General features: G+C 34.7%; 1 protein-coding gene across 1 annotated transcript; it reads left to right on the forward strand.

The window, feature by feature from the left end:
- The first annotated feature begins 6,441 nt into the window (after window positions 1–6,441).
- LOC139783001 (maltase 1-like) lies at window positions 6,442–14,482 on the forward strand. The gene is made up of 8 exons (XM_071722119.1): window positions 6,442–6,636; window positions 6,857–7,044; window positions 7,224–7,493; window positions 11,435–11,677; window positions 11,785–11,967; window positions 13,171–13,426; window positions 13,529–13,868; window positions 14,314–14,482. The coding sequence occupies exons 1-8, from the start codon at window positions 6,465–6,467 to the stop codon at window positions 14,378–14,380; spliced, it is 1,719 nt and encodes a 572-aa protein (XP_071578220.1). The 5' UTR covers window positions 6,442–6,464; the 3' UTR covers window positions 14,381–14,482.
- Window positions 14,483–14,582: the final 100 nt, after the last annotated feature.

Raw genomic sequence — 14,582 nt, forward strand, 5'->3', positions numbered from 1 at the left:
CGTAAGCGAGGGAGGGGCTACCGCACTTTCCCCGAAAGCAGGGGGGAGGTGGGGGTGAACCTCGGTTTGCGTGACAAGTGTATGCGTGAACTTTTCATGCGTGGAAAGTTAATATGAATTTTTAAATAATACTTCAATTGTGTGTGTATAAACAGTACACACGTAAGCGAGGGAGGGGCTACCGCACTTCCCCCGAAAGCAGGGGGACGGTGGGGGTGAACCTCGGTTCGCGTGAAAAGTGTATGCGTGAACTTTTCATGCGTGGAAAGTTAATATGAATTTTTAAATAATACTTTAGTTGTGTGTATATAAACAGTACACACGTAAGCGAGGGAGGGGCTACCGCACTTCCCCCGAAAGCAGGGGGGAGGTAGGGGTGAACCTCGGTTCGCGTGAAAAGTTGAAAACACGAACCGTGACAATGATAAACCTTGTTTCGCCCTACATTCAAGTCAGAGGAGAGAGGGTAGACTTCGAAATATCTTACGTTGTTTACGTTTTTGTCTCGAGTGGAAAAGGTATGCGTGTTCTTTCGGGGGAGATGCGGTAGCCCCTCCCTCGCTTACGTATGTACTGTTTATACACACACAATTGAAGTATTATTTAAAAATTTATATTATTTATTTTTAACTTTAACACTGTATATCTCGAAAACCAGAGCAGTTAGCCCTATAAGACCTATATAGTTTTTTGTTCAGCATTAAAAGTACTACCAGAAACCATCGTCAAATTAAGGCGTCAGAGTTATCGGAATCTAACCCAATACTCGGTGAAAAACAATAATAAATGAAGGTGATGCTACAGTCAGAGAGACCTTGTAACCACGGTAACAATTTATGTACAATAATACAAGAAACAGATTTCTAAAAAATAAAATAAGGCGTGGTATTACGAATTTCTCATGAATAAACCATCAGAAACCGACCGCGGAGCTCTCAAATTTTTGGGAGCCCCTCGATCACGTCGAGATAGTTCTCGGGTAAATCCTCAGTGTCCGTCTGCATATTCAGGCCATTCTTCTGTCTTTTAATACATATCATTTCAGATATCAAACGTTTACTAACATATGGTTTACTGTCCAAAATTTCAACCGCATTCCACTCGAATTCATGATCAAACTCTAATCTATGCTCTGTGATTACCGAGCGACTGGTTGTGTTTCTTCTTATGTGGGCCTGATGTTCTTTAATTCTGGTTTGCAGTTGCCTACCAGTCTGACCCACATAAGAAGCATCGCAATCGCCACAGTTAATTTTATATACGACATTGTTATGTGCAGATTTCGGAAGGGCGTCCTTGTGTACTTTGATGCAATTCCGCATTTTATTCAAGCTGTAGTATGATAGTTTAAAGTTATGATTTTTCATGATATTTCTGCATTGATCGTTAATATGCGGAATATACGGTATTGTGAAAAAAGGCGCCGTCTCTGCACCTCAGTCGATCTATCTGTCCCAGAACGAACTCTGTCAATGAGAGACTTAATGTGCTCGTGGAAGATTCTAAAAATGAAATCAAGCGGGTAGCAGTTGTTGAGTAAAATCTGTACAGCTAATTCGAAATTCTTCGCATGGAACAGAGGGTGAGACAACAGAAAAACTCTATCAATTAAACTTATGACTGTACCTCTTTTCTAGCAAACAGGATGTTGAGACATGAAATTCAAGTACCTGCCCGAAAACGTTGGTTTATGAAACCAATCGAATATTATCCGATTGTGTTAACGTTGACGTATCATCGTAATTTCCAAAAAGTTTAATCTCTCACCCTCACTAACTTCCATAGTAAACTGGAGCCTTGGATGGAAGGAGTTGAAGACCTCCAATGTGTGGTCTAGTAAGGAAGAAGGGGTTGCGAGAGCAATGTCATCAACGTATCGTACAAAAATTGGGGGGTGTATTTTAATGTTGCGAGAGCCTTGGCTTCTAAGTCCTGCATAACCATATCCATAGCTGTGGGAGAAAAAGGAGAGCCCATTGGTTAGCCGAAAATTTGTTGGTATATTATACCATTGAACGTGAAAAAGGTTGAATTTAGAACCAATCTCACCGCTATCAGATCAAATCTTATTGCCTCTTTCCCTTTAATTGATTTAATCACGAGAGCCTTATAAATTTAAATATATATTAGTCATTTATACCTTCCAATAGGGGAGACCGGGGCAAATCGTGACATTTTTTGGTTTTGAATTTTTTCTGAGATAAGTATTTGAGATAAAAATACGTTTTAGCCGGTTTTTTCATCGTGCAACCTTCTAGTTTTCAAAAAATATTTATTTGTGTCTTTTCATCACATTACTTTTAAAGTAGAACACGAAATGCCTCACTCTGTCTCGTGTCACGAATTGCCCCAATACCGGGTTAAATCGTGACAAGGCACGGGGCAATTCGTGACAATTCTTCTTTCAACGGGTTTCAATATCCGAATTCGTCCTATTTTTATGATTTATATCAAAACGTACACTTACTCACTCAAAAAAGGTTTTCATTAATCAAATTGTACATTAAATGGAATAGGAAGGGCAAAAAATCGTTAGGCTTCGCTTTCGTTGTCTTCCGAACTGCGAGTAACGACCTTTCTCGGGCGTCCACGTCCTCTGCAAGCTGGCTGTTTCTTGGGGGGCTTGATCCTTATATTCTTTTTTTTATTTTGTACTTTTTCGTCATTTTCGTCAACAAGTGCATCGAGTTTATTAGCGTCAGTCAAAATTGCACTTCTCTTTCGTTTTCGTCCTCTTGTCGTGACTTTCCTTTCGTCCGCTTTTGGAAACGATCGAAAAGATTGAAGGACCTGAGCGAGGGGGATGTCATCGTCGCTTTCATTTGTGTTTGAGGCCCTTGACACATCATTTTCAGTTGAGGTACCTGGCTGTGGTTGGTCATCTCCATTCCATGCTCGATCAGTGACTTGACCGGGTAAAAAATCGATTTCATCAAAAACGTCAAGATTGAAAGGAAAGATTCCTGCTGCTTTGAATCGGCCCTGATGTTTGTACTTGTTGTGGCTAAAGGCAAAGAATCGGTGACGATCGAAGGGATGTCATATATCGTCATCGTTTTCCCAGGATTGTTCACGCAATGTGTCACGAATTACCCCAGGCGGTCATGTCACGAAATGCCCCAGCGTCACTTTTTATCTTTCGTGGTCCGAAAAACCCAGACAAGAAATAAATGCATGCAACCTGCGTTACACATGTGTGTGTAAATGCCAGGTGAACAAGTAAAACTTACCGTTTCAAATCTGGAAGCAATTGCTTCGTATTGAATATTGAATACAAAATATCCAAAAATTTACTTTTACACGAGGTAAATACTTTTTCCGCCACTGACAACGAAACATAGTAGATACGCACACCGAATTTTGTTCTAATATAGAGGACCATTAGACCCATCTATGGTCTGTAATACAGGTTTCTACCAGCAAATGCATAGAAGTTATCCGCGCGGGAAATTTTTCGTATTGTCACGAATTGCCTATCTACTATCTAGCGAAACCACTGCCAAGGGAACGGGCTTGGAAAAATTAGCGGGGAAAGAAGACCCTGTTGAGCTTGACTCTAGTCTGGCACTGTAAGGAGACATGAGAGGTGTAGCATAAGTGGGAGATGGCAACATCGCCGGTGAAATACCACTACTTTCATCGTTTCCTTACTTACTCGGTTAGGCGGAGCGCGTGCCCCGAGGGCTTCGTGCCCCGGCGGTCACGGTGTTCTAGAGCCGGTCTCCCCTACTCAAAATAGCTGCTATATTTTCCAAACTTTTTTTTGTTAATAACTTTTTAACGAATAACGAGCGACGGCTAAAACCTTCTGAAGATCACTCGGGGTCAAGACCTTGACAACATATATATCAAGGTCATTGAAATCGGTGAGGTCGCCCTTAATCCGAAGTTTTACCATATATGTATAATTATATTAACGCTGACATCTTGTTATTACGGCTCTATGCTCTTTATATTTTCAATTCGATTCTTTAATCGTCTGAGCCTTTATTACTTATATTTAAATGTTTATTTCAAATTATGTGAATATAAAAAATCTAGATTTTACCATAGTATTTTTTTTATAAATTTGTATTATTTAATTATTTTGCATAATCAGAGAGAGTTAAATTTTAGAGAGTTAAATAATAAGAAATTTTAATTATTATTTTATTTACGTGATAAGAAGTTTATAACTGAATACATCTTATTAACTCACATCCGATTATGCTCATCTAATTCGATAATATATTAAATTAATTTTGTCGCATAATTTATTGTTTAGCTGGTAAGGTATCGACTGCCAGTATGTATAAGGTGGTAATTTCTTCACGATCAGAATTAATCAATCAACGTGCCAGTAAATCGAGACGTTGTTGTACTGATTGTGATAAATGCATGCGCCTTTATAAATCCGATTGTATATTGGAGGGGTAATGCAACGTTACATGCTAATGGATTCGAGATGCGAAGCTGCAAAGTTCGCGATAGTGCAAGTCCATAGTAGTCCATAATTCTATATCAAGAGTATAGTGTTGCACGTGTTCGTTATATACAAACATTCTATGAGGGTGATACTGATCGTCTTTGAGCCTGAGTTATTTTATTCCTGCACGGTATTAAACTCAAAGAATATATCAATTTATTAACTCGCAATATGCTCTAACAGATGCATCGACTTATTTTATTTTTTTGCCCCCCCCCCCCCGATTACATATTGTTTCTTATTATAATTTTTTAAAAGAGGATCTATATGAGTTTGAAATCTATCAGCAAGATACTCTTTACTTTGATTGATAAGACGATATTTACAGGACGATAGAATGTCGTTTGTTTTAACAATTGTGCTTGTGTTACTTGCAAATTGCTCACTATCTGTTTCTATTAATATTTATTGGTTAATATTATCTTTATACTTTCAATTATTTGAAATAAATATTTATAAAAATGTAGGACTGTAATAACTTCTTCATTAAATGTTAGTTTCAGTTATTTAATATATTATATGTATATAGTAATTATCGGTATTAATTAATACTTTCATTGCTGATATAGACAGACATGTTTAATACTGAATGAAGTATTTAATTAGTGATATATATTACTTTTTGATTTCTGTGCGTATATTATTGATATTTTAAAAGCACAGTATATAAGAGAAGAATAAATTTGCCTGTTAAAACTGCCCATGTTCTTACTACAAAAGTTGAGCGGAATATTTTTGGTATTATACATTACTTGGAATCATGCTTTAAATTATAATATTATTTGTTAGCTCTTATTATTATTCCTCTCTATATTAAATAAACTTAACAGCCAACTTGCTGTAGTTACAGTCATAATATAATTCTAAATATGTTAACGTTGATATAAATTTTATTGATAACTTACTTTTATGCCCTCAATGTCTATGGTGATATAAATAAAAGTAGAAGTAAAAAAAATAAAAATTATTTGTTATTTTAATATTATAAATATTCCTTAAATGTTTAAATATCTTGTATGTTCCTACCCTCACAAAATCCGTACTTTTAAAATAGCCTTAAATTTTAATATTAAGAATTCGTAAAAAAAAAATGAACAAAAATTTGGCCAAAGAAAGAAATATTCAACGATATCCTGTGTCCGGTTTGTTTATATCAATTTCTTGAAACATATGAAAATGTTTTATGTGTTTTATAATTTATAATATTTATCGCTTCTGTCAACAATATTTTAAAAAATAATTGCTATATATTATCTTATAAAAATTATAAATAGAAATAATAAAAGATTAATTAATATGGATAAACGTACTTTTTAAAATAATTTATTATACTAAACGTTTATATATATATTTTTTTTATAAACAATGTCTCGTAATTTTTCTAGGTTGGTTCCTAGGTGGATGTTAACTAACAAAATTGAAGAATTATGCAATTAGCGCACTTCGAAACTTTTGACATATTTCCTGTTACTTGGCGTATAGGTAAGTGCAACGTATATATTCGTAGTAAAGTGAAACGCGTGAGAATGTGTCGTGCTCAACACAATTTGTTATTCTCATGTTATTTCCGGGTGACTCAAACAATAATGTCATTAACATATACGTTAACAGACATATGTTTTGTGCTAATTCGATGCAAATTATCAATCTGGCATTAATTATTATATCATATGTAGTGCATTTTCTAATGTATGTATTAGTTTGTACGCGATAAACGTATCGAAAAAATACACCGTACGCGGTTGACTTATAAGTCTATGGTTATTAATTTTGCAATTTGTCAAAGATACATTAGCTATTTGTCATGTTATTAATTATCACGATGGAAAAATTTCATGCTGTGATCGTTACAGTACTATAACAGTTTTCATTTTTATTTATTTCTTTTCGAATGCAACGTTGAGATAGCGTAATCTTTGTTAAGCATAATCGATAATTGGACTGATAGATCACTGATATATATAAACAATTTTGAGACTTGACAAGCACAAACGGCATTATGTCGTGGACAACGCACTTGTGTACTCTTTTGCTCTTTGCGAGCGGCTCCTTCGCTAACCATAAGAATAATAAGATTCTTAATAAGTCATGGTGGAATAACACCGTCTTCTATCAGGTTTATCCGAGAAGTTTGTATGACTCGGATGCTGATGGAATAGGCGACTTGAAAGGTAAGTGTATGCCAACAGCCCTTTGTGATTATGTCCTATATAATAAAATAACAATGAATTGTTATATAATATAATATTACAAGTTACACTCAATTAATTGTTACATAATTTTATACAGTTAATCTGAAAACTGTTGTTCTTCAAAAATTTTGAGGCAAATGTAGTCAAAAATAGGTACGTAATGTCGGCGATATTTAGATGTGTTATTTTACATTGTCAGGGATAATTTCAAAGTTGGACTATATCGTGGACACTGGCATCAATGCGATCTGGTTGTCGCCCATATACCCAAGTCCCATGATCGATTTCGGATATGACATATCCGATTTTAAAAACATTGATCCGACCTTCGGTTCATTAGAAGACTTCAAAGTTCTTCTAGCGCGCGCTAAGGCACTCGGTTTAAAAGTGAGACGTCTTGCCAATATCGTGCACAATTATAAATAAATTTCTTATATTATGATTATATATAACAATAAGTCAAAGATGTATAAACTTACTTCTCTTTATGTTATTATTTCAGAAAACACGTTACTTTTTATTTTTCACTGCAACTTCAGAGCCACTTTATAATATCATTCTTACAGGTGGTTCTTGATCTTGTGCCGAATCATACATCTGACAAGCATATATGGTTCCAAAAGGCTCTACAAGGTCACAAGAAGTATAAGAACTATTATGTGTGGGCACGTGGTCGAAATGGAGACGGCATAACACCGCCCAACAATTGGATCAGCGTATTTAGTGATTCCGCGTGGACTTATGTCGAATCACAAAAACAATGGTATCTTCATCAGTTCGAGTATAGACAACCTGACTTAAATTTCCGTAACCTTGCAGTAAGATTAGAGATGAAAGTAAGTAACAAGAAGAATTTTAATTTTCTCTAAGATGTTGTCATATGTTATAGACTTGGAAAATTTTTATAACACAAGACGCTTTCCAGGTAGTACATACACGTTTCAGAAATGTTTTATGAGTGTTTTTCTCCGAAACGTTTTATAACCGATTTCTAGAAACGTTTCTCATGAGTAAATATGTCCATTCGAAAAACGTTCGATGGAACGTTTCTTTTCCGATAAAATAACGTTTAAAAAACTATTATAGAAACGTTTTATTTTAATGATAAAGACATTTTAGATAAAGACATTTAAAATTCCTACTTTTCACGTCTTTTGAACGTGTTTATGACGTCTTTGAGACATGCGTGAGAATGTTCTAGAAGCTTTATGCATATACCATCTATGACGTCTATTCTTTTTCGAAGAAATTCCTGAACTGATGCACATTCGTGCAATATAAGTTAAAGTGAAACAAAATATACTTGTCTCACTCTAACTTAATTGCATTACTGATGGCACCAGTTCAGAAAGTTCTTCAAAACGGAACACACGTATAAATGTTCTTTCAATGGCCACGTTCAGCAGAACGTTTATTTTGCAACTGTTGGAAGTTTTCTAAGCTCAGATTTGTCCGATGACAAATAGATTAAGACCGGTAGGACAAAATTAATTTAAGTGAATAAGTGGATATATGTGCATGGATAAAATGATTTATTTTGTGCAATAATTAGTGCAATATAAATTTAAATGTTTCAAAAAAGGCTATTAAAGCATTAAAGCTATTATATATATAGATAAAGCAAATTATAATTTTGAAAGGAAAAATTTAACAAATAGGTATTTTTGTTAACTGTAGAAACGTAAAAAATACGTTTCTTAAATCATGGTTTCAAAAACATTTTTCTTCAAACGTTTCTTAATGGTTCTTTACGGTTATGAAATAACTATATGTATACGTTCAAAAAACGTATATGAAACTAATATGTGCTACCTGGGTTACGATTAGATAATAATTTATATCTTGAATACATCGTATTTATATATCTTACTGACATTACTAATATAATTAAATTTATTACAATTTATGTTAATATAAATACTTAATATGAACTTTGACGCGCTGTTTGTGATCGCTGTTTTTTCTCACTATATGCAAACGGGAGTGTCCCAATTGCCTACAAATCGATTGCCTACCCTGGCGAAAATTAAGAAGCTTTATAAAGCGTTGACAACCGTTCAATGAGGGTTTTTTGAGAGTTTATACGCTTTCAAACTTTATAAGAACGCTTACACAACGCCGTTGGATTTTGAACGCTTTCAGAACGCTTATAAAACGCTGTATATAACGTTTCATGAAAGTTCTGAAATGCTGAGGCAACGCTTTTCAGAGAACGCTCAGTAAACGCTGCGTGCAGAGAGTTTGCTGTTAGATTTTTCAAACGCTTTTCCCAACGCCGTAAGACAAGCGTTTTCAATCCGTTCAGCAAACGCTCTTCCGATGGTGAATTGTAGAGGCGCAGTAAACGATTTGTAAGGCGTTAACGCAAACGGCTTGGAGACGCCCAAGAAACGCTTTTCCCGACTCCGTAACACAAGCGTTTTCCCTCCGTTCAGCAAACGTTCTTCTAACAATGCCGCTAGGCGGCGTATCTTTCTCGCATTTAAAATACATCCAGCCGCGTATATAAGCAGACCCCCTGCGAGGCGAAAAGCAGATTTTAACATTTAACGCTCTTTACGCCGTTTCTTCTAACGACAAGAGTAAACGCCCGTTAAGCTCAATAGAGGCTGCACGCAGTTTTCAATGATGAAAGCAAACGCTTTCGACTTATCAGGGCTGCGTTCGAAAACGTCACCCGAGTGCACACGAGTATACTCCCTTCTCTTTCTATCTCAGCGAGTTAGGAGAAGGGAGTATACCCGTGTGTACCCGGGTGACGTTTCCGAACGCAGCCTAAACGCTTAACAGAGGATCTCTAAATGTTTTAAAGAACTCTCAGCAAACGTCATACGTCATGTAAACGCTGTGCAAACTCTCAAAAACGCTATATACAAACGCCTTTCAAACGCTGCAGCGTTGCAATTTCCGCTCTACGAACTCTCTACTGACCGTTTCTAAACTCTCAACGAACTTCCGCAAACGCTCACGTAAACATCAAAAAAACGTTTATGAAACTTCTCATTTTCGCCAGGGTAGGCAATCGACTTGTAGGCAATAATTTTTGTGCACAAACGAAGTGTCGGCAAATGAGATGTTGGCAAACGACACTGTAGGCAATCGATTTGTAGGCAATCGGGACCCTCTCTATGCAAACATAGTAAAGTAAATAATTACATAATTTATTATTATTATAAAAATTTGTTGGCCTTTATTTTTGTACGTATAATATATTTCTTAATTGCTAAATTTATTATGTATTCTGAATTATAATTTTTTTTAAATTTAAGGCATATATTTCTCGAATAATGTAATAAATTTGTAATAGTAAATTAAACTGGAAATTAAATTTATTTTCACAACACCTCCACGGAAAGTTCGACTTTCCATGCCTGTAGAGAGGGGTAAAAGTGGCCAATTTCACGCCAGGGCGGCATAGCGGGCGGAAAGTAACCACTTTCCTCCCTAGGGCGGAAAGTGGTTACTTTCCGCCCGCTATACCGGGTGGAAAGTATCAATTTTCTTCCCTAGGGAGGAAAGTAAACCCTGGCGTGAAATGGCCACTCTCGCCCCTCTCTAGGCATGGAAGTCGAACTTTCCGTAAAAGTGTTGTGAAAAATATCGTGTGCACCTCGGGTCGAAAGCTTTTTCAGACTCGTGTGATTTGCCGCCCGAGCCGAAGGCAAGGGCGGCAAACTTCACACGAGTCTGAAAAACGCTGCTTTCTCTCCTTGGTGCACAATATAGGGTTGTGTGGGGTGATGTGCAACATGGGGTGATGTGCAACATTTCCTATTCCTGGTCTGCATGTCGACATTTGACAGAACCGCATACTGCCATCTGTTTGTGTTGACAGTACCTTGTTTTAGATAAATAACTCGCGAGATAGCACGCACCCTGGTTTGCTGTACGAAAAGCGAGTTAAATTTCTCGAGTTGAATGTAATTTTTGCTTTTCACATTCATAGTGATTTCATGAATTGGTTTTAGTCATCTTATAGGTAAATATTTTTATATTGTTAGTTTTTCAAGTACTTTTGATAATCCAAAGCGATTTTGTGATTTTCTTACATTGTGTTGGTGTCACGCCAGTCCGCGCAAAATAGCGTGTTTGGGGTGATGTGCAACATGATGTGAAATGTGTCGACATGCAAGGTCGCAACTATTTTACTTGTGACAACTGCGATTCAGATGATAAAAAATAAAGTTTTTTGCGTTTTTCCTTTCATTATATTAATTTTTAAGCGATACATAAATAAGAAATCAAATAAAAAATGATTTTTTTTTCAGGTCGATTACAACACAGTGAAATTTTTTGTTTACCAGATTTCGATTAATTTGTATTTAAGAAGCCCAAATTTAACATTTAAGTCGATTGATGTCGATATTCATGCATTTTTTACCTTAATTTTACCTGTGTTGCACATCACCCCAAGAAAATTTGAAAATGCTAAAACAGACGTTTTTGAAAACTCGAAAAATTTTTAGGAAAAATTTAAAATTTTGAAAATCTAATCACGCAGAATTTTAGTATTTTCCTTCCTCTACATTATACAGCCATGATATATTCAAGAATTTGATTTTTGGATATGTTTTCCGAGCAACGCGTGAAAGTGTTGCACATCACCCCACATAACCCTACTATTAAATATTATAATTAGAAAGGTATAATATATTATATATATGCAAATATTCTAATAAAGAATTTAATTACAAAACTAAATTTACATTTTTATTATACTTATTTATAAAATAAGCTTATTCTTAAAATTTTTGATCATATTTTTGATTGGTTATAGAAAGTTTTGATATTTTGGCTGGATTTGGGTATAGACGGATTCCGCATTGATTCCTCCGCATTTATTTATGAAGACTTAAAGTTACGGGATGAACCTAGAAGTTTTGTGGAAGGTGCCACACCACGAGATTATACGTATTTGAATCATATTTATACTATGGATTTAATCGAAACTTACAAGCTGTTTGGAGAGTGGCGAAAATTCGTAGATTTGTATGCTGCTAAACATAATCAGGATCAGAAGGTACATGAATTGATTTTCTGTTTTCTTATATTAAATCCATCCATATCGTGCTTCCTTGATCTTCGTGCATGATGCAATACGTAACGTACGTTTCTCTTTTGATTCAGATGGTAGTGATGGAGGCGTACACCACTTTGGAGCACACTATACAATATTATGATTACAACTTGCTGCCTTTTAACTTTAAGTTTATTAGAAATTTGAACTCAAAATCGTCCGCGCAAAATTTTAAACGAGAAATGGATTCTTGGATGAATTCAATGCCAAGAGGTGAAGTCGCTAATTGGGTGGTACGTATTTATATGAAATTATTATTATGATGATAAAAACATTACAAACATTACAAACAAATTGCGCTTTTTCTTTATAAAATTCAGTAAAATGTTTGTTAGTCTAAATTTATTGATGTAAATTGTGATTTTTGAGGTTTGTCTTATTTTTTTTGTAAAACTGAATACATCATATGTATTTACATATATTACATTTTTAAAGGAACGTATACTCTTTCATAACAATATGAAAAATTAGTCGTACTTACAAAGCATTAAGAACAATTTTTATTTAAATTCGTACTACAGTTGGAAAATATCATTTTAGAACTTTAATAAAAAGAATCCAAGTTATTATAATTGATTTCGGTAATTGTGTAGATGGAGGAGGTCACTTTGGATGACCTTGATTTTCAAGTATGTTGTCAAAGTTACCCTCCTGAGTGACCTTCAGAAGGTTTCAGCCCGCGCTCGTTGTTTATTGAAAAGTTATTAACAATCATACAATTGCACGTTCATTAATAAGCATATTCATTAAAGCAGCGAATCGTTGCTTTCGGCTCAAAACGAGGTCTATAATTGTTGTTCTATGAACATCGTATAATAATTTCACAGAAAACACCACATGGGTTTATAACTTTCCACGCGTGGAAAGCCCACGCATGTACTAAGGCACACTATGTGTCTAGTTCAACAATAGTGGAGCCTTCCGCAGGGGAACTATCCAAAAATATAAACTATTACCTGCTTTAAACATTTAATTGCATAATGGCAATGTATATTGTATTATTAAAGCAAAAAGATTTCAATATATTTACGATTCACTGCTTTAAATAACTTTTCTTTGTTCATGCATGTGCTATTTCGACATATATATTAGTCATTTATGCCTTTTAATATTCAAAATAACTGCTACATTTCTCAAATTTTTTTTATTAATAACTTTTCAATAAACAACGAGAGCGGCCTGAAACCTTCTGAAGGTCACTCAGGAGGGTGACCTTGACAACATACTTAAAAATCAAGGTCATCCAAGGTGACCTCCTCCATCTACACAATTACCTTAATTTCTTTTAACTGTATAAGGATTTATATAAAGATTTTTGAAATTGCTGATTAATCTGTAACAGAATGCCTGTCTCGCACTACATAAAAATAAAAAATCAGTTACTTATTTCATTTCATAAGGAAAGTTAAAATGTATTGTAATACAATTTTTTTCAGTTGGGTAATCACGATAATCCGCGTATTGCCTCTCGTTTTCCTGACAGATCGGATCAAATGACCATGTTATCTATGATCTTACCGGGTTTGGCAGTGACGTATAACGGTGATGAAATCGGCATGGTGGACAAAAGGGATATATCCTGGGAAGACACGAAAGATCCTCAGGCATGCCTCGCGGGTCAAGCGCAATACCTGAGTGTGACCCGAGATCCTGAACGCACGCCATTCCAATGGGACGCGACGAAGAATGCAGGTAAAGGATGATCATTTGTGTCTCTTTAGTGTGTTTAGTAGAATGGATAATATACTTTAATTTCTAATATACTTTGCTATTTAATTATTTCTTGTTACGCAGGTTTTAGCACGGCAAAGTCGACGTGGCTTCCGGTAAATCAGAATTACAAGCAGTTGAATCTGGCGAAGCAGATGGAAGCCAAGGAATCACACTACAAGATTTATAAGACCTTAGCCCTCTTGCACCGTACGGAGCCGGCTCTTACCGAAGGAAATTATAAATCGATCACGACAAACAATGACACTGTTCTGTGTGTAATTCGAAACAATGGTTGCCGCGTCGTGGTGCTTCTGATTAACTTCAGCGACGATGAATCTCAAGTTGTCGATCTGTCACAAGAAGGTCTTCCTTCGAATTTAAAAGTCCAAGTTGCTAGTTTGGGTTCTAAAGTGAAAGCTGGGTATGATTTATGTATTTTTTGATATTGTTTGCGATGTTTACATATAAATAAGTAAATAATAGTATAACTTTTCATATAATGATTATGATTTTTTTTATAAGCGTTCTGTCAACATCAGTTGTAATTTTCTTCATAATTTCTTGGTGAAATTATTAATTTTTTTAATTACATTTTATGAAAGATCTAATTACAGAAACATTTAGATATTGTTAATAATAAAAATAAATTTTTGTATTTTAATTAATTGGTTGTGTACATATAAGACATATGTTGTAAAAAATGCAATTGTTTAAACAATTTTCGTAAAAAATTTGCTTTTAGACTTTTCAAAGTAATTACTAATATTATATTATTTTATGATTGAAAGAGAATTTTATATTATATATAGATTTAATATAATAATTAATAACAATGTAATAAATTACGTTTGTGTTCTTTTGTGTAGGGAACTAGTCGACGTGAAGAAGATATCTCTACTTGCGAAAGCTGCTGTAGTATATATTACTGTATAAATATATTATTTCCGAAGTATATCTAACTTTTCTTACAAATGTTTTTAATTACACTTGTGAATTGTAATCTTTCTTGCAATAAAAAGAAACAAATAAAACAAACTTAGTTGAGTATGGCCATATTTATTAGAAGAATAATTAAGAATTTTTGGTACATTTAAGTACCTATAATTGTAATTTTTATCTAATTACTTGTAATTTG

This window comes from Temnothorax nylanderi, unplaced genomic scaffold, assembly GCF_030848795.1.
Source record: "Temnothorax nylanderi isolate EJ_2023f unplaced genomic scaffold, tnyl_v1.0 TNYL_tig0460_pilon, whole genome shotgun sequence".
NCBI lineage: Eukaryota > Metazoa > Arthropoda > Insecta > Hymenoptera > Formicidae > Temnothorax > Temnothorax nylanderi.

Coding starts and splice junctions, on each gene's coding strand:
- LOC139783001 (XM_071722119.1), top strand. CDS start 6,465: ATGTCGTGGACAACGCACTTGTGTACTCTTTTGCTCTTTGCGAGCGGC. Junction 7,045..7,223: donor CTAAGGCACTCGGTTTAAAA/GTGAGACGTCTT, acceptor TCATTCTTACAG/GTGGTTCTTGATCTTGTGCC. Junction 11,678..11,784: donor AACATAATCAGGATCAGAAG/GTACATGAATTG, acceptor CTTTTGATTCAG/ATGGTAGTGATGGAGGCGTA.